General features: G+C 49.2%; 1 protein-coding gene across 9 annotated transcripts in view; it reads left to right on the top strand.

The window, feature by feature from the left end:
- The window catches only part of DAG1 (dystroglycan 1), a 75553-nt gene extending 56192 nt beyond the window's left edge, over window positions 1-19361 (top strand). For all 9 annotated transcript variants that reach the window (XM_003936659.4, XM_039477611.2, XM_074403848.1 and 6 more), the window contains one exon: window positions 14540-19361. In XM_003936659.4, coding sequence (XP_003936708.1) covers window positions 14540-16942 — 2403 coding nt within the window. In that variant the 3' untranslated portion in view covers window positions 16943-19361. The remainder of the gene's footprint in view (window positions 1-14539) is intronic.
- Window positions 19362-20805: the final 1444 nt, after the last annotated feature.

The raw sequence follows: 20805 nt of genomic DNA, 5'->3' as shown, positions 1-20805 counted from the left end.
TGTAGTATGTAAGGTCTTATCTTCAAGTAACTGACCTATGTTTATTTTGTACTTGAGCATGCTTTGGAATTACAATTTAATGCTTTGTTCTAGTCAGTTTTAGAAGACTTCCCTCATAGTTGTTTGTTGTCCTGCCTGTCACCTCTGACATTGCAGGGCTGTGGAAGAGAGAGGCACTGGATATGCCTTGACATGGATGGTGTCATATGTGATGAGACAAGTTTGCACAACCTGCCATGCATGAGGGCATCTTTGAACCAGAGGAGAAGCTGACCTATCATGGGGCCCCAAACTGATTGCTTGTCTTTTTCTTTCTTTTTTTTCTCTGAGATGGAGTCTCACTCTGTTACCCAGGCTGGAGTGCAGTGGCACCACCTTGGTTCACTGCAACCTCCGCCTTCCAGGTTCAAGTGATTCTCCCGCCTCAGCCTCCTGAGTAGCTGAGACTATAGGCACCAGCCACTGTGCCTAGCTAATTTTTGTATTTTTAGTAGAGATGGGGTTTCACCGTATTGGCCAGGATGGTTTCAATCTCCTGACGTAATGATCCACCTGCCTTGGCCTCCCGAAGTGCTGGGATTACAGTCATGAGCCACTGCGCCTGGCCAACAGATTGCTAAGTAAATCACTGGTTTACAGTTCTGGCTCTTGAAGGGAGGTTGCAGGACCACATATTTGGCAGATCAGGTCCGACCTTGGTGAAAGTGAAAGGAGAGTCTGAGTGAAAGGTGATGTCTGGCTGGTAAGCGATCATCATTCCCTGTTTAGGGTTCTGGACACTTGGCATAGGACCTGTTTCAAAGTAGATGCCTAATTAAAGGCTTGCTGTGTGATAAAGCTTAACAGAGCTGGAGCAACAGCTGGAGGATGTGTGGGGCATTGGTGGGTTACAGAGCTCCGTGTGGGGAATTTGAGAAGTTGTTGGGAGCCCATGGAGCTGGGGTCCTCAGCAGAGAAAGGCCAGTGCCCACATGTGGCAGGGTAGTCAATTTGAGTGAAAGTAAACGGAGAGAGAAGTGGATCCATAAGGGACTTTTCAAAGGGTTTCTTCCTCAAGTATCAGAGGAGTAAGAAGCAGCTGGTGAGGAACTGAGGTAGGAGATACTGAGCCTGGCCTGGCTTCCTCCTAAGCCCCATGTGGGGTATCTGGATGAGGGATGGTCTATTTGGACAGGACCGAGTTGCCAAATGAAACTCAGGTGGAACATGATCTGCATGGTCTGTCCCAAGACCTAGTAAGATTAGTTGGCATAGTTATCGTACTTGCTGATTGGTTAGGGGATATGCATGGGGGTTGTTGGTGGAATAATCCAGTGTTTGTAGCATGCTTGGATGCTGGTCTGTTGAAGGGCTAGAAAATTAATTTCTCTATTGCTTCTCAGCATTTTGGCTAAGGTCAAGTGTGAAAATTAATTTCTCATTCTAAGTGAGCTGTGTTGGCTGCCCATAAAGCCTAGCCTGACCTGTGTGGGCTGCTGGTTACTTTATTTCAGGAGGTTGTGCTGCCTGGTGTCAGTCTGTTGATATACCCAACAAAGCACCTGAAGGAAGTGCTTCACTACATTTTATATTGGTGTATACTTTACACATCAGTCTGCAGGGTCAGGAGAAAAAAGAAGGGACCTGTCTGCCTGGAGGGTATAGCCCCAGGATCTTGGCTCCTCTGCTCTGCCCCACACCTGACACTTTCATGTTCTGAGAGCCCTTGTCCAGTCTCAGCCTGGCCGGCACTTGTCGCTTAACCTGTTGTTCTACAGCTCTGCATTGAGAATTGATGTTCTGTTATTGACCCCAGCTTAACTCCCACATGGACTGCTTTGATCAGATGTGTGAGAAGGGGCCGTGGGCTGCCTTGAGGTCCTCGTGGCCAGCATAGCTTTTTTTGAGAGACCTGTGCCATGGGGCTCCTGTTTCCTCTCTTGTGGCCTCAGGACACCCTAAAGCAGATAGTCTTGGTGTTCGCTCCCTTGAATCAGACTGGATGGCTGTATACAAAAGTCATTTCAGGTCTTGACTGTCCTTGGATTTCACAGCTACTTTTGGAACTTAGAGCACCCTTTCTTCTTACCAGGTTCTGTGGGGATGAGTCCCACAGAAGCCAACCTGGCCTTTGCTCAGTGGATCCTGGCCTGTCCTGGGCTGGCCATAGGCCAGCCATCCTGGCTCTTGTCTCCCTTGGGTTTGGTGCTGGATTCCTGCAGGCACTTCTCCTCTGACTTGAGTGTGGGACTGGCTGAGAAATGTGATTATATGCCATGAGATGTTCTAACCTCTCCTCGAAGGTGGTTAGGGAGACACATTGTTACATCTCATGAAATGCCTGGGCTACCCCTCTTCACCCCCTCAGATGTTTCATTTTGGTGGAGACTGCAAGGATGCCTTTTCATCCCTGCTTCCCTTCAGCCTTCTTGCCTGGACAATGTGGACCTTCCCTCAGCCCAAGATGTCGGCAGGCTGGGAGCAGCCCTTCCTGGGGCTGTGCTCTCAGCTGCTGGCATGGCCCCCCAATTGTTCCCCTGAGAACAATGGACACTCTCTTTGGCTAGGAAGGGGAGTTCATGAAAGGAGCATTTCTTTGGCTGCTTGAGAGCTTTGTGGCAATCCCGCCTGTGTGAGATGAACTGCAGTTTCTTCCTGCCTCGAGTGGGTGTTCCCATTTCTGAATGGACCCCTTGTGAACACAGCACACCGGGAAGTGCGGGTTGGCGATGGAAGGCATCCCTGGGGGTGGGCTGTCAAAATGGCATTTGCCCAGACTCATCAACTCAAATACTTACTGAAAATATAGGCTTCTGTGTTTAAAAAAAAATCACTGACAAGGACTGAAAGAGAACATGACAAAGTAAAATAGATGATGTCAGGGCTCCAGATTGAAGGACTGATTCTGAGGATTTTATTAGTGGCTGTAACTAAGTTAAGCTGCCCTTTACATTTTTGGGGAAAAAGATTAATTTTTGCTTTTAGATGAGAACAGTGAACATGAGATAAAATGCTTCATAGCTCAGACCAGAAAGGCATTGGCTGGGCTGAACAGTGTATTCAGTGTGTGATCCTGTGACCTTGGTGTTTGTGACAGGGACCTTGTGCTGCTTTGAGGTTTGTGTGTCTTAACAGCAGGATCAATGAAAATCTCTTGTGGGTGTGGCTTTGCTTTACTTGTCAAACCAAGGGCCACATGTACTTACTTCCCTCATGATGTTTTACCTCAGATAGGGACAGAGGCCTGGCCCTCTGACCTTAAGCTAGAGGCTCTTCCTGTTGGTCTGTGCCATCTTCCTGCAGCACAGTCATGTGACTGCCCATGCTCCTCATTAGTGGAAGGCCACAGATACAGAATAACCCTGAGTGTGAGTCAGCACCAAGGCTTACAGTTTGTCAGAGGGTCCATCTCCTACTTTCCTGAGTAGAGGACACACAGTCAGCTTGCAATGAGGACGCCTTGACTGCCTCATGTGGGAGTGAGTGCCTCCAGGATGTCGTCTATGGTACCCAGCCATAGATGGCTGCAGGTTGGCCCAGCTCTGCAGCCTGACTGAGGGATGAGGGAGTTGAAGGATCAGGAATTGGTGACCAGGTCTGAAGGAAGGCAGGGACTTTGCCAAGTCAGGCCTCTACAGGTCTAAGCATTGGGATGTCACAGGGCAGCAGTTTGTATCACTTTGAAATGGATCACTAAAAAGACCTCTAGGCATATCTGTTGGGGGACACAGGGAAGGGTGCAGACCACATTTTAGGGGCTGACATGTCCAGAGGTGTTGGTGGAAGGTGCCACCACAAAGGCCCAAAGTTCCCTCCAAAAGATTTGTAGTGAGAAGGAATGCTAGCCAAATCAGTTTCTCAATGATATGTTATATTTAGGATCCTTTTTTTTTTTTTGAGACGGAGTTTCGCTCCTGTTACCCGCACTGGAGTGCAATGGCGCGATCTTGGCTCACGGCAACCTCCGCCTCCTGGGTTCAGGCAATTCTTTTTTTTTTTTTTGAGACGGAGTTTCGCTCTCGTTACCCAGGCTGGAGTGCAATGGCGCGATCTTGGCTCACCGCAACCTCTGCCTCCTGGGCTCAAGCAATTCTCCTGCCTCAGCCTCCTGAGTAGCTGGGATTACAGGCACACGCCACCATGCCCAGCTAATTTTTATTTTTAGTAGAGACGGGGTTTCACTATGTTGACCAGGATGGTCTCGATCTCTCGACCTCGTGACCCGCCTCAGCCTCCCAAAGTGCTGGGATTACAGGCTTGAGCCACCGCGCCCGGCCTTGGGTTCAGGCAATTCTCCTGCCTCAGCCTCCTGAGTAGCTGGGATTACAGGCACGTGCCACCATGCCCACCTAATTTTTTTGTATTTTTTTTTTTTTTTTTTAAGACAGAGTTTCGCTCTTGTTACCCAGGCTGGAGTGCAATGGCGCGATCTCGGCTCACGGCAACCTCTGCCTCCTGGGTTCAGGCAATTCTCCTGCCTCAGCTTCCTGAGTAGCTGGGATTACAGGCGCGCGCCACCATGCCCAGTTAATTTTTTGTATTTTTAGTAGAGACGGGGTTTCACCATGTTGACCGGGATGGTATTGATCTCTTGACCTCGTGATCCACCTGCCTCAGCCTCCCAAAGTGCTGAGATTACAGGCGTGAGCCACCGCGCCTGGCATTTTTTTGTATTTTTAGTAGATACGGGGTTTCACCATGTTGACCAGGATGGTCTCGATCTCTTGACCTCGTGATCCACCCGCCTCTGCCTCCTAAAGTGCTGGGATTACAGGCTTGAGCCACCGCGCCTGGCCTAGGATCCTTCTTTACTGGCCATCATCAGCTGTGAAAGTGCTCGTCCATCTCTCAAGAGTCTTTGCTTGTCATTTCTAAGTCCTATAACTCCTGCATGGATAAGACATCATCTTGTGGGCCCTGAATGATAAAGCTTGTGTTTTCTTGGTTTCATAAGCCAATTATAATTATTTGGCCCTAGAGAGAGCCTAATTCTTTAGTTTTATTTTTCAGCTATGCATAACTGACTCAGACTGTGGGTGGAAACCTGGTTTTATGAGAACTAAGTAATAGAAGCTCCTCCACCCGTTTGTTCTTTCTTCAAGTGTGGAATGGTACTGGCTTGGGGTGAGAGACTTTGCTTATGTTTCATGGTGTTTTTGTTTTTTGAGGCAAATCTTGCTCTGTCACCCAGGCCAAGGTATGGTGGCACTTTAGCTCACTTTAGCCTTGACTTCCCCAGGCTCAAGCAGTTCTTCCCACCTCAGCCTCCTGAGCAGCTGGGACCACCACACCTAGCTAATTTTTGTATTTTTTGTAAAGATCATGTTTCTCGTGTTGTTCAGGGTGATGGTGTTCAGTGCCTACAGGTGCTGTATCTTTATCAGAATCAGTATTTGGTGGTCTATTGTGTGTAGGAGAGCACCAGTAAAGCAGCTAGAGGGAGTGTCCCAGAGACTGAAGAGTGACCAAAACCTTCAAGTTTGGCAGTTCCTGGTGATTTATTGTGGGCATCACTGGGCAGGCAGTTGTAGAACTTTTTTTTCTTAAAGACTGTGTCACACTGTGTTGCTCAGTCAGGTCTCTACTCCTGGGCTCAAGTGATACTCCTGAGTAGCTGGGATTATAGGTGTGAGCCACCATGCCCAGCTCAGTCTTTGGAACTTTTTGTGGATCTGCCCAGGTTTTATGGTTTGATTCTTAATGTTTTGGAACACACTTTATGGGTCAGGATTTCTGAAGTTGGTCACACGGCTTTTCAAGATCTTTTTTTCCTTAATGCTAGACTTGCTTTCTACCTCAGAAGCACATTGTCTCCAAGGATTGCTGAAACTGGAAAGTTTTCTGGCCTTTTGGGTGGCCTGTGAGCTGGAGCCTGTGCTCTCCTTAAATCAGGCTTCTTTGTGCAGTTTCTGCCTCCTACAGATGTGCCCAGTAACTGTCTGAAGGTTTCCTGCCTCGAGTGGGGGTCACTGCTTTGGAGCTGGGAGAGGTAAGGCCTGCTGACTTTATAGTTGCTGTCTGGTGTTTGGTGATGGAGGGTAGAGTGACCTGAAATGCTGGAGGAGTTCCATAGTGGGACCAGCTTATCACCCCAAACACATGTGCCTCTGTGCCTCTGCTGCTGAGGACCTCACAGCCCCAATTCTTGCCTCTTTTCTGCCCTTCCTGGCTTGGCAACCCTTAGAGGATTAGTTGTGGGTGTCTGTGGTATAGTAGGCAGAAATGTTTGTAATAGGCAAACCAAGGACTCTAAGGATAGTCGAAATCCCATGTGTAAAGATGCCTGGATATAGTGTACCCCCCTACCTTTTTTTTTTTTTTGAGATAGAGTTTTGCTCTTGTTGCCCAAGCCTGGAGAGTAGCCGTGTGATCTCGGCTCACTGAGTCTGTAATCCCAGCCTCTCGAGTAACTGGGATTACAAACATGTGCCATCACGTCTGGCTAACTTTGTATTTTTTTTTTTTTTTGAGACAAAGTCCCACTCTGTCGCCAGGCTGGAGTGCAGTGACACAGTCTCGGCTTACTGCAACCTCTGCCTCCTGAGTTTAAGCAATTCTCCTGCCTCAGCCTCCTGAGTAGCTGCACCACCACACCCAGCTAATTTTGTATTTTTAGTAGAGACAGGGTTTCTCCATGTTGGTCAGGCTGGTCTCGAACTCCTGACCTCAGGTGATCCACCTGCCTTGGCCTCCCAAAGTGCCGGGATTACAGGCCTGAGCCACTGCGCCTGGCCTTTGTTTTATTTATTAATTATAGAAACAAGAAAAGGTCTCACTGTGTTGCTCAGGCTGATCTTGAATTCCTGGCCTCAAACAGTCCTCTTGCCTTGGCCTCCTAGAGTGCTGAGATTACAGGTATGAGCCATTGCACCTGGTCTAGTCCATCTGTTTCAGATTGAAGAGGTGAAAGCAGGTCTTTGGGTTCTCACCTGCAGCAGGTCCCCACTTCCCCCATGGCCCTTAGTGTTTTCATCCACTTCTGGCAGACAAGTGTTGACAGGCAACTCCCTGAGCTTCCCCAGCATCGGCTTTGTTTCTCTATGTGATTTTGGCTCCTCCATTGCCTGTAGCCTCCCCACTTACGTTAGATGCTTTGAGCTTCTGCTTTGTGGTATAAGTAGGGAGACAGGACCCCACTGTGCACTGGCTCCAAGGTCAGTTGGGAAGGAGGACTAGGGAGTGGAGCCTGGACATGCACTGGGCTGTCTTGTGCAGCCTCAAATTACTTACTGAGTCTTTTCAGAGATCATGGGAGCTATAGGAACCATTATTGGCAGAGTCCATCATGAGCCTGGCACTATAATCATGAGGTTGGGATTGTTGCCCTGATTTTATAGGTGAGGATACTGGGGTGCAGGTTGGGTTAAGCCCCAGCCAGCCTGGAGCTGGGATTCATAGTGAAAGATGGGCCTTCTCATGTAGTAGGAGAATGAGGATTGTTATGGGGATGAGTCCAGGCTTGTCATTGGGCTGCATGTGTGAAAAGGAACTTTCATATCCTATTTCACCCTTAGGCCCTGAGAGGAAGAGAAGTGATCCAAAGTCTTTAAGTTTTGAAAGCTAAGGAAGTATCCCACTGAGGGGCTCCTGCTTTGTTAAGGTAGAGCAGGTGCTTTATCCCCAGGCATCTCCATGATGAGCTAAGCCCTGAGTGGAGTACCTTTGGGAGGGTGGGGCTCTTAGTGGAATCCTCTGGGGACTGTGGACACTGCCAAACCTTCAGGCATATTCAGACTTTCCAGGTTAGGGCTTTCCCCAAATGGCCTTGAAAATGCAGAGGTGCCAGTGTGTCTGTGACTTGACCAGGTTCTTTGTGGAAATTAGGTTTGTTTTGCTTCCTGTAGCCCTTCTATTATTAAAATGAATCATGGCTGGGCATAGTGGCTGACACCTGGAATCCCAACACTTTGGGAGGCTGAGGCAGGAGGATCACTGAAGTCCAGGAGTTCAAGACCAATCTGGAAATGTAGTAAGACCCTGTCTCTACAAAAGTATTTTTTATGCCGGGCGCGGTGGCTCAAGCCTGTAATCCCAGAACTTTGGGAGGCCAAGGCGGGTGGATCACGAGGTCAAGAGATCGAGACCATCCTGGTCAACATGGTGAAACCCCGTCTCTACTAAAAATACAAAAAATTAGCTGGGCATGGTGGCGCGTGCCTGTAATCCCAGCTACTCAGGAGGCTGAGGCAGGAGAATTGCCTGAACCCAGGAGGTGGAGGTTGTGGTGAGCTGAGATCGCGCCATTGCACTCCAGCCTGGGTAACAAGAGCGAAACTCCGTCCCCAAAAAAAAAAAAAAAGTATTTTTATTTTTATTTATTTACTTTTTGAGATGGAGTCTCTCTCACTCTGTAGCCCAGGCTGGAGTGCAGTGGTGTGATCTCGGCTCACTGCAATCTCCACCTCCTGGGTGCTGGTTCAAGCAGTTTTCCTACCTCAGCCTCCCAAGTAGCTGGGATTACAGGCACGAGCCACCAATGCCCAGCTAATTTTTGTATTTTTTATAGATACGGGGTTTCACCATGTTGGCCAGTCTGGTCTTGAGCTCCTGACCTCGTGATCCACCCGTCTCGCCTCCGAAAGTGCTGGGATTACAGGCGTGAGCCACTGTGCCCAGCCTCAAAAATATTTTTAAATATTGAATCTTGGTTAGGCCTGGTGGCACACACCTAGCTCAAATAGTCCTGGCTACTCAAAAGGCTGAAGTGGGATGATCACTTCAGTCCAGGAGTTTGAATTTGCAGTGAGCTGTGATTGCACCACTGCACTCCAGTCTGGGTGACAGAGAGAGTGAGACCCTGTCTTAAAAAAAATGTATATTTAAAGACTGGTCGTGGTGGCTCATATCTGTAATCCCAGCACTTTGGGAGGCAGAGGCAGGAGGATTACTTGAGCCTGGAAGTTTAAAGCCAGCTTGGGCAATCTAATGAGACCCTGTCTCTACCAAAAAAATTAATAAACAAAAATAAATAAATAAAAAATTACCAGCTACTTGGGAGGCTGAGGTGGGAGGATTGCTTGAGCCTGGGAGTTTGAGGCTGCAATGAGCCAGGATCACACCACTGCGCTCCAGCCTGGGCAATAGAGTGAGACCCTTTTATATACATATATGTATATGAATAATCAATTGCCACTCAAAATGCTGCTTGGGCCTGATGTCACCAGCACATGGAGATGCAGGGGTTTTAGAACGTTCAGGTTAGTACTTTACCTGAGTAGTACCCATGACCCTGGAGTGACTGCCTACTTCAGGGCTATAGATCTAGATACCTGTCCTGCAGCCAGATAACGGGGAGTCAAAATCTGCAGAGGGGAAAGCAGGTGACTACATTGGAGAGGCTTGGCTCTTGTATTTGTCTGTTTTCGTGGTGCTATAAAGAAATACCTGAGACTGGTAATTTCTAGAGAAAAGAGGTTTAATTGGCTCATAGTTCTGCAAGCTTTACAGGAAACAGTTGCTTCTGCTTCTGGGGCAGTGCCAGGAAGCTTCCAATCATGGCGGAAAGCAAAGGGGGAGCGGGTACTTCATAAACAGCTGGAACAGGAGGAAGGCTGGGGGAGGTGCTACACACTTTTTTTTTTTTTTGAGGTGGAGTTTCACTCTTTTGCCTAGCCTGGAGTGAAGAGGAGTGATTTCGGCTCACTACAACCTCCACCCTCTGGGTTCAAGCAATTCTCCTGTCTCGGCTTCTTGAGTAGCTGGGAATATAGGTACCTGCTACCATGCCCAGCTAATTTTTGTGTTTTTAGAAGAGACAGGGTTTTACCATGTTGGCCAAGCTGGTCTTGAACTCCTGACCTCAGGTGATCCACCCAATAGGCATGAACCTCCACGTTTGGACCACATACTTTTAAACAACCAGATCTTTTGAGAACTCTATCACGAGAACAGCACTAGGGAGATGGTGCTGAACCATTCATGATAAACTGCCCCCATTATCCAGTCACTTCCCTCAGGCCCCACCTCCAACACTGGGGATAACAATTTGACGTGAGATTGGGAGATTTTGGCAGCGATAGAAATCTGAACCACATCAGCTCTGTCTTTCTGACATGACTTGCCCTAAAGACGTAGATAAACTTTACACGTATACAAAGCCATGGGCAGACAATAGTGAAATAATTTGGCCATGTGCAGTGGCTCACAATTGTAATCTCAGTACTTTGGTAGGCCGAGGCAACTAGATATCTGGAGGCCAGGAATTCAAGAGCAGTCTGGGCAACATGATGAAACCCCATCTTTTAAAAAAAAGAAAAAGAAAAACATTAGGGCATGGTGGCACTCACCTGTGGTCGCAGCTACTTAGGAGGCTGAGGCTGGAGTATCACTTGAACCCAGGAAGCAGAGGTTACAGTGAACTGAAATTGTGCCACTGCACTTCAGACAAAGTGACAGAGCGAGACTCTGCCCCAAAAAAAAAAGGGGGGAGGGGAACAATTTGTTCTCATATTAGTCAAAATAAAGCTACCAGTTTTCATCTCCTATCTCCCAGTTTGAAATTGAGCATTATAACTTGCTTTGGTGAAACCTGAGGTTTTCTTTAGTGTTTATTGTTTGTTACGTGGTATTAACATGTGTTAAAGTTACATGGCATAGTTAAAGTAAGTGTATGGCTTCCAAGAAGGCCTTCAATGTGGGAGCCTTACTCATAGAATGGCCGAGTTTGTTCTGCAGGTACTGCCTGTTAGCAGAACTTTGGCTGTTCAGGTCGGTAGAATAGGAAAACAGCCAGGCTGAGAAGCCTTGAGTTGGCAGGGCCTTTCTCTGTTTTCTCTGTTAAAAAATGCCCTTGTGTACTTGAAGACAGATTTGCAGAAGCACCAGGCTACTCACTTATCAACACTGATGGAGTTCCTAGTCACCCAGCAATGTCCCGTGGGTCTGGCCAGCCATTTGGCGCCCACTTCTAGAGCTTCTTCTGGTCTCCCCCAACTTTTTTCAGTCTCCTCTGCAGGTGACTTCTCTTTGGTTGGCTTTACCCAGACCTCTGTTCCAGGCCTTCCCTGTCACCTTTCTTCATCCTCCCTCTGCATGTGAGCTCCTGTCCAACTGGTGGCCATTGGGATGGAGTGGAGTTAAAAAATAACCTTCAGGTGACCAAAAACTGGGGTCTACACCCTAATTCACCTACTCTCCACCTCTCAGGACTCCTACTGCTAACCTACTCCTGTAAGATGTCTGATGGTTCCATGAACACTCCATTTGGATTTGGGTCTTTCTTATTTGCTTCATGGTTGTTGTTGTTTTTGGCAAAATAAGAGCATAAACGTGTTTACATATGGATGTGCCGGTTTTCTTACTTAACATAAATGAACTGAATACTGTAAAGCTTAGGTTTTTCAGCCAAAACGTTTGAAATAAATGTTTTTGTTTGTTTGTTTGTTTTGTTTTTTTTGAGATGGAGTTTTGCTCTTGTTATCCAGGCTGGAGTGCAATGGCACGATCTCGGCTCACCGCAACCTCCGCCTCCTGAGTTCAGGCAATTCTCCTGCCTCAGCCTCCTGAGTAGCTGGGATTACAGGCACGCGCCACCATGCCCAGCTAAGTTTTTGTATTTTTAGTAGAGACGGGGTTTCACCATGTCGACCAGGATGGTCTCGATCTCTTGACCTCGTGATCCACCCACCTCGGTTCGGCCTCCCAAAGTGCTGGGATTACAGGCATGAGCCACCGCGCCCGGCCGTTTTTTTTTTTTTTTTTTTAATGTTCGTTTTTTTTTGAGACAGAGTCTTGCTCTGTCATCCAAGCTGGAGTGCGGTTGGTGTGGTCTTGGCTCACTGCAGCCTCTGCCTCCCGGGTTCAAGCAGTTTTTGTGCATCAGCCTCCTGACTAGCTGGGACTACAGGTGTGTACTATTATGCCCGGATAATTTTTGTATTTTTAGTAGAGACAGGATTTTGTCATGTTGGCTAGGTTGGTCTCAAACTCCTGATTTCAAGTGATCTATCCTCCTCGGCCTCCCAAAGTGCAGGGATTATAGTTGTGAGCCACCATGCCCCAGCCAATACATGTGATTTTTTAATAGCTAAAAAATATTTTAAAAGAAAAAATATATCGAGTATTTTTCATGAATTTGAAGACACCCATGTTTATAGATATTTTAACATTTCTGATGTTTGATGGTGGGTGACAGGGTGGGAGATTTTGAATTAGATGATGGCACATCTTAGAGTTGATGGAATGTAGTATCACAAAAGAAACACTATTTGTGGGCCGGGCACAGTGGCTCATGCCTGTAATCCTAGGACTTTGGGAGGCTGAGATGGGCAGATTTCCTGAGCTCAGGAGTTCACGACCAGCCTGGGCAATATGGTGAAACCCCATCTCTTCTAAAATACAAAAAATTAGCCGGGCATGACATTGTGTCCTGTAGTGCCAGCTACTCAGGAGGCTGAGGCAGGAGAATTGCTTGTACCCAGGAGGTGGAGGTTGCAGTGAGCTGAGATTGTGGCACTGCATCAAAACAAAAACAAAAACAAAAACTAAACATTATTTGCTGACCCTTAATGAGTGGCTCACAAAGCAATTAGGAAATGATAACCTCAACAATAATAACTCCTTTTTTTTTTTTTTGAGATGGAATCTCACTCTATTGCCCAGGCTGGAGTGCAGTGGTGCGATCTTGGCTCACTGCAACCTCTGCCTCCTAGGTTCAAGGATTTCTTCTGCCTTAGCCTCCTGAGTAGCTGGGACTACAGATGCACACCACCATGCCTGACTAATTTTTTTATTTTAGTAGAGACTGTGTTTTACCATGTTGGCTAGGCTGGTCTTGAACTCTCGACCTCAGGTGATCCACCCACTTTGGCCTCCCAAAGTGCTGGGATTACGGGGGTGAGCCACTGTGCCTGGCCCAATAATAATAACCCCTAACAATGTCAGTGATGACATAGTTTCAAAAAACATTTTTTTTTTTTTTAAATATAAATAGAGATGGGGTCTCGCTATGTTAGCCAGGGTGGTCTCTAATGCCTCCTGGCCTCAAGCAGTCCTCCCACCTTGGCCTCCCAAAGTTTGGCATTATAGGTATGAGCTACCATGCCCAGCCTTCTCATATGTTTTTGCTGGGTGTAGCAAACCTGTTTAAATTAGTTGAAAATGGGAGGAATTATCTAGTTTCTGATAAGGCTGCTGCCTGGACACCTGGGTACAAGCCTGGGGTCTCCTTTCCAAATCACTCAAGTAACTTGTCTTTTGGCAGGAGGAAGCCCAGGAAACCAGAGCCACCAGTGAGCCCAGCAGTCATGGCTTTAGCTTTCCTGCCACAGGGAGGAAAGCATTTTAGGGTCTCCCTGTTGATAAGCAGTGGCCATGAAGGCAGTCCCTGGGCTGAGGCTGGCAGTGAGATGTACTGTCTGTTGACCAATGTGTTTCTGGACTTGGTACAGGACAATGGAGATGAGAGTGCCTTCAGGTCAACCAGAGAGTGGGTGTCACGTTTCCTACACTGGGGCAGGAGTAGGTGTTTCCTAAAAGTGAGAGGAGCCACAGATGGGGCCAGGGCAAGAGCCAAGTCATACTTTCCTCTTGGCAGCTGATGGTGGAGGTTTCTATAGTGGCATTTCCTTTGGTGCTCTGAGTATCACCAGTTATATCTCTGTGGAAAAGGACTTCCACATCGGAAGAAGTCTGGGAGATGCTGTTAAGTTGGAATAAGGTGATAAGCTCCTTAGGCCTCCTTCTATGCCTGGTCTCTCTAAGGGCAGAAGAGGGCTCTGTATATTTCCCATATTTGATTGACTATAGAACCTCTCTCTTAGAGAGACCAGAGCTGCTTGGGATTCCTTTGGTAAGCACTATTCTAGAATAGTTGATGCTATTCCCTGCTCTCTGGGCACCACAGTTTGTCTTGAGATTTGAGAAGCAGGGTAAATGAAAACATTAGATACAGCGAACTCTGTTTGCTACACAAATGTGTCCCCACTACACTTCAATGTAACATGATGATGTTCTGTGACTGTTCTGACGGTGATTTTGGATGCGGACCTCACCGAGATGACCCCAAATGTGAGTCCTTCAGGACTTTAGCTCTCCCTAGTACCCAGACCTGTGTGCATCTCCATTTTGGGGCAGGAATGGTCCTCCAGGCCAGGCATGTAGTGTGAGCAAAGATGTGATGTCTCTAGAGGGTCAGGGGAGAAGTCTGAGACAAGGCTGGAAAGGAGTGCTAAGGGCTGGGATGAGACACTGTGACTTGATTCTGCAGGTAGAATGGGCAAGTAGGTGGCAGGGTGTGTCACTGTTATAAACTCGACAACATTCATGAGCTCCTTGGCGTCAGTTCTCAAGAATGAGACATGTACTTGAGTGCCAGCACTCCTGTCTGCCCACTGTGTGGCCTTGGGTGAGGTATTTGCCTCCCAAGCCAACCCATCTCATAGCTCTAGTCTTTTGTGACAGGTAAATAAGTTCAGTTTTGTCCCTCTAGAGGCAAGGAATTGGCTTCCCCAGCAGGAACTCTGAATTACACCTTAAGCCTATCACACAATTCAGGTTAACTGTTGTAATCATATTCAGGTTATGCACTGACACTAGTACTTTATGCTTGTGTCTCTTCTAGATATCAGCAGCAGGGAAGGAGGCTTTGCCATCTTGGCTGCACTGGGACTCGAAGAGCCACACCCTGGAGGGCCTCCCCCTTGACACTGATAAGGGTGTACATTACATTTCAGTGAGCGCTACACGGCTGGGAGCCAACGGGAGCCACATCCCCCAGACCTCCAGTGTGTTCGCCATAGAGGTCTACCCTGAAGACCACAGTGAGCTGCAGTCTGTGAGGACAGCCTCCCCAGACCCTGGTGAGGTGGTGTCATCTGCCTGTGCTGTGGATGAGCCTGTGACTGTTCTGACAGTGATTTTGGATGCCGACCTCACCAAGATGACCCCAAAGCAAAGGATTGACCTCCTGCATAGGATGCAGAGTTTCTCAGAAGTAGAGCTTCACAACATGAAGTTAGTGCCAGTGGTGAATAACAGACTATTTGACATGTCGGCCTTCATGGCCGGCCCAGGAAATGCAAAAAAAGTGGTGGAGAATGGGGCCCTTCTCTCCTGGAAGCTGGGCTGCTCGCTGAACCAGAACAGTGTGCCTGACATTCGTGGTGTGGAGGCCCCTGCCAGGGAGGGTGCTATGTCTGCTCAGCTTGGCTACCCTGTCGTGGGTTGGCACATTGCCAATAAGAAGCCGCCTCTTCCCAAACGCATCCGGAGGCAGATCCATGCCACACCCACACCTGTCACTGCCATTGGGCCCCCAACCACGGCCATCCAGGAGCCCCCATCCAGGATCGTGCCAACCCCCACATCTCCAGCTATTGCTCCTCCGACAGAGACCATGGCTCCTCCAGTCAGGGATCCTGTTCCTGGGAAACCCACAGTCACCATCCGGACTCGAGGTGCCATTATTCAGACCCCAACCCTAGGCCCCATCCAGCCTACTCGGGTGTCAGAAGCCGGCACCACACTTCCTGGCCAGATTCGCCCAACGGTGACCATTCCTGGCTATGTGGAGCCTACTGCAGTTGCTACCCCTCCCACAACCACCACCAAGAAGCCACGAGTATCCACACCAAAACCAGCAACGCCTTCAACCGACTCTTCCACCACCACGACTCGCAGGCCGACCAAGAAACCACGGACACCCCGGCCCGTGCCCCGGGTTACCACCAAAGCTCCCATCACCAGATTGGAAACTGCCTCACCCCCTACTCGTATTCGCACCACCACCGGCGGAGTGCCCCGTGGTGGAGAACCCAACCAGCGCCCAGAGCTCAAGAACCATATTGACAGGGTAGATGCCTGGGTTGGCACCTACTTTGAGGTGAAGATCCCGTCAGACACTTTCTATGACCATGAAGATACCACCACTGACAAGCTGAAGCTGACCCTGAAGCTGCGGGAGCAGCAGCTGGTGGGCGAGAAGTCCTGGGTACAGTTCAACAGCAACAGCCAGCTCATGTATGGCCTGCCTGACAGCAGCCATGTGGGCAAACATGAGTATTTCATGCACGCCACAGATAAGGGGGGCCTGTCAGCTGTGGATGCCTTTGAGATCCACGTCCATAGGCGCCCCCAAGGGGATAGGGCTCCTGCAAGGTTCAAGGCCAAGTTTGTGGGTGACCCGGCACCAGTGTTGAATGACATCCACAAAAAGATTGCCTTGGTAAAGAAACTGGCCTTCGCCTTTGGGGACCGAAACTGTAGCACACTCACCCTGCAGAATATCACCCGGGGCTCCATCGTGGTGGAATGGACCAACAACACACTGCCCTTGGAGCCCTGTCCCAAGGAGCAGATTGTTGGGCTGAGCCGTCGGATTGCTGAGGATGACGGGAGACCTCGGCCTGCCTTCTCCAACGCCCTAGAGCCTGACTTTAAGGCCACAAGCATTGCTGTGACAGGCGCTGGCAGTTGTCGGCACCTACAGTTTATACCTGTGGCACCACCCAAGAGAGTGCCCTCAGAGGTGCCGCCCACAGAGGTGCCTGACAGGGACCCTGAGAAGAGCAGTGAGGATGACGTCTACCTGCACACAGTCATTCCGGCTGTGGTGGTCGCAGCCATCCTGCTCATTGCTGGCATCATTGCCATGATATGCTACCGCAAGAAGCGGAAGGGCAAGCTTACCCTTGAGGACCAGGCCACCTTCATCAAGAAGGGGGTGCCTATCATCTTTGCAGACGAGCTGGACGACTCCAAGCCCCCACCCTCCTCCAGCATGCCACTCATTCTGCAGGAGGAGAAGGCTCCCCTACCCCCTCCCGAGTACCCCAACCAGAGTGTGCCCGAGACCACTCCTCTGAACCAGGACACCGTGGGAGAGTACACACCCCTGCGGGATGAGGATCCCAATGCACCTCCCTACCAGCCCCCACCGCCCTTCACAGCACCCATGGAGGGCAAGGGCTCCCGTCCCAAGAACATGACCCCATACCGGTCACCCCCTCCCTATGTCCCTCCTTAACCTGCAAGCGCCTGGGTGGAGGCAGGGTAGGGCAGGGGCCTGGAGACAACATGGTGTTGTCTGTGGAGACTGGTGGCCTGCAGACCGTTGCCCACCAGGAGCCGACACCTGACCTAGCACACACTGACACAGGGGCCTGGACAAGCCCGCCCTCTCTGGTCCTCCCAAACCCCAAAGCAGCTGGAAAGACTTTGGGGACTTTTTTATTTTTATTTTTTGCCTAACAGCTTTTGGTTTATTCATAGAGAATTCTTCGCTTCGTTTTTGATGGCTGGCTCTGAAAGTACCATGTGGAGTGGAGGTAGCAGGAGCGAGGAACCATGAATGAACTTGCAGGCAGTGCCGGGCAGCCCCCTGGCTCTCTGCGTTTTGCCTTTAACACTAACTGTACTGTTTTTTCTATTCACATGTGTCTAGCTGCAGGATGTAACATGGAAAACAGTAACTAAAGATTAAATTCAAAGGACTTTCAGAAGTTAAGGTTAAGTTTTTACATTTAATCTGCTGTTTACCTAAACTTGTATGTATAATTTTTGGGTGGGTATGGGGAATTGCTTTGCTAAAAATAAGCTCCCAGGTGTTTCAAACTTAGAGAAGACCAAGGGACAGTATTTTTTATCAAAGGAATCCTATTTTTTCACACTATGTCAACTTGGTTGCTCTGATACCCCAGGGCCTGGTTGGGGGCCTCCTGGCCCTGGCTCATGCCAGGGCCCTGGTGCTGGGTTTGCTCTCCCGCTGTTGCCAGGGGCTGGAACCTGGAGGGGTCTCTTGGGCCACAGACATCCCCACTTCCAGCCCATATACACTAGTGGCCCACCACCAAGGGGTCTTCATTTCCATGAAAAAGGGACTCCAAGAGGCAGCGGTGGCTGTGGCCCCCAACTTTGGTGCTCCAGGGTGGGCCAGCTGCTTGTGGGGGCACCTGGGAGGTCGAAGGTCTCGACCACATCAACCTATTTTCTTTTACTCTTCTATGCGTGTTTTTTTTTTTTTTTTTCCTCCTAAAAGGAATATCACAGTTTTTGAAACACTCAGTGGGGGACATTTCGGTGAAGATGCAATATTTTTATGTCATGTGATGCTCTTTCCTCACTTGACGTTGGCCACTTTGTCCTAACAGTCCACAGCCCTACCCCAACCCACCCTGACCCACCCACCCCTTTTCTCTGGCACTCTAGTCCTGGCCTTGGGCCTGAACTACTGGAGAAGGTCTGGTGGCTGGGGAGGAGTGCCAGCAATAGTTCATAGTAAAAATATGTGGGCTCTCAAAGCTAATTTTTTACTAAAGTTTTTATACAGCCTCAAATTGTTTTATTAAAAAAAAATTAAAAATGGTGATGCTTACAGCAGTTTGTACAAGCTCTTAGTGTTGATTCCATGGAACTGACGGCTTTGCTCATTTTGATTTTTTTCTCCCCTTCTTTTCCTAATGGTTTAAGTTCTGGAATTACACTGGGCTTCTTTTGCCTTTTTTAGCAGAACATCCGTCCGTCCATCTGCATCTCTGTCCCATGACTCAGGGGCGCCCACTCTGCTTGATTCTCCTCCTTTGGAAGAAACCATTTTAAGCATGACTTTTCTTGATGTCTGAGTTATTTTGGGTACCTTTTAGGGAGGAATGCCTTTTGCAATAATGTATCCCTTCCCTGATTGAGAGTGGGTGGGTGGACCCAGGCTCCCTTTGCACACGGAGCAGCTAATTCTAAGCCATATCGACTGTTTTGCAGAGGATTTGTGTGTGCTGCCTCAGGAGGGGAGGGCTGGTGGGAGGAGAGGGGTCTCCATCCTACTGTTCTCCAGAGGGCATTTCCCCTTGCGCCTTCTCCCACAGGGCCCAGCCCCTTTTCCTTGCCCCAGTCCCCAGCGGGGTACTCTGGAGTGAGCAGTGTGCCCTTGTGGAGGAGCCTGTAAATTCAGGCTTTGTGGACCACTGGTGACTGGGCTCATACCTTCAAGCCAGAGTTTCCCTGGTGCCCCAGAGACAGGAGCACAAGTGGTATCTGACCTGGTGAGATTATTTCTGATGACCTCATCAAAAAATAAACAATTCCCTATGTTCCAGGTGAGGGCTTTGAAAGGCCTTCCAAACAGCTCTGTCACCCCTAGCAACTTCACCATTGGGCACTGCCATGCAGAGACGTGGCTGGCCCAGAATGGCCTGTTGCCATAGCAACTGGAGGCGATGGGGCAGTGAACAGAATAACAACAGCAACAATGCCTTTGCAGGCAGCCTCCTCCCCTGAGCACTGGGCTGGTGATGGCCGCTGGACTCTGTGAGATGGAGAGCCAATCTCACATTCAAGTGTTCACCAACCACTGATGTGTTTTTATTTCCTTCTATATGATTTTAAGATGTGTTTTCTGCATTCTGTAAAGAGACATATCAAACTAAATAAAAGCAGTGTCTTTATTACAACGCCGTTGCCTCTGGGCATCTGTTTCCCTGGGCATCTGTTTCCCAGAGGTTCCTGGACATAAGGGGTTGGGGGCTCATGTTGACAGAGGGAAGAGGAGACTTAGCCAGGTCTACTTGGTGTTGGCCCGTTGGTCTCCACGTAAGCCTTACCATTTCTGTGCTGGGAGGGGTAGATGTGCACTCCAGAAACTGCCAACCTGTAATGCCCCCTTCATGCCTCTTCTGCCTGTGAGCCAGCTAAGACAACTCTCTTTCATTCTCAGTTCCTCATCTGTAAGGGGTGGGGGATAGCAGAGAACCCAGTGAGATTGGCTGGGAAGGAGAATGGTGGGAAAGATGTTACAGGTTTTCTGCCCCAGAGTGGGTCAGGCTCTGTACCTTCTCAGTAGGGGTCCTTCAGGGCCAGTCTCTGTGAAGATAGGGATCTAGGGATGCCTCTCCTGCAGCTCTACCCCAGCTTCTTCCTGCATTGTCTTGTGGGCTTGGGACTGGCTAGTTTCCCAGGTAGTGTTAAGGCAGGTTTGGTGGAACCATTTGGCCTCAGGGTGGAAACAATGGTTTCTGGTCAGGCCACTCTGCCCTGGTTGTCCTGTAGATTCTGAGGGTTGGGGGGTAACCTTCAGTGCCTGGCCTGGGATGGACAGGCCAGCTGAGTAGGCTGAGCATGACTCAGTGCCCAGGAAGGGGCAGATGGGCTGTCCTAGGAAACTGTTCAGAGTGTAGGAGGCAGAAGATGCAGCAGCTATGTTTCAAGGGGCAAAGGGGCAGAATTGAGCAGTTGATCACAGAACTAGTGCCTCTTCTGGGTTCAATTCTGCCACCACTGGCTCCTCTGCTAAAGTTTTCAAGACCCAAAGAGGCTGGTCTCATATTGCAAATAAGAGCTGAGTCCCAGGGTGGGGGGTTTTTGAAGATCCAACAACTACTTGGAGTTAGGACCTGAATGGGCACCAAGCTAAGTGCCAGGAAAGGCTGTCCCCAGCACACACTTCACTCCCTAGGCCTAGCAGCAGGGGCCAGGAAATTACCCGTCCTTACTCTCAGGAGCTTCTGCTTAACATCTAACCTGAAGCCACTGGGTAATGGTGTGGCTTCAGCCACACCGTTCTGAACTCAGGTAAGGGAATACTTGGTCTTGACAGAGAACATTAAGGCCAGAAGGACCTCTGACCTCTGCCCTGCCATGCTTCCTTTGGGAGATGGGGAAATATCCGCTGTTTAGCCCAGCAGACCCTTCACCCCTGGCACTCCTGCCAGATCCCTGTGACCTGTCCTTGATTTGGATGGGGACTGCTCAGGTCTTTTTCTTTTCTTTCTTTTTTTTGGGGAGGGGGTGGAGTTTTGCTCTTGTTGCCCAGGCTGGAGTACAATGGCATGATCTTGGCTCACTGCAACCTCTGCCTCCCAGGTTCAAGCAATTCTCCTGCCTCAGTCCCTTGAGTAG

Source organism: Saimiri boliviensis, chromosome 8 (assembly GCF_048565385.1).
Source record: "Saimiri boliviensis isolate mSaiBol1 chromosome 8, mSaiBol1.pri, whole genome shotgun sequence".
Classification (NCBI taxonomy): Eukaryota; Metazoa; Chordata; class Mammalia; order Primates; family Cebidae; genus Saimiri; species Saimiri boliviensis.
The sequence above is the reverse complement of the archived record's forward strand: the minus strand, read 5'-3'. Positions and strand labels throughout refer to the sequence as shown.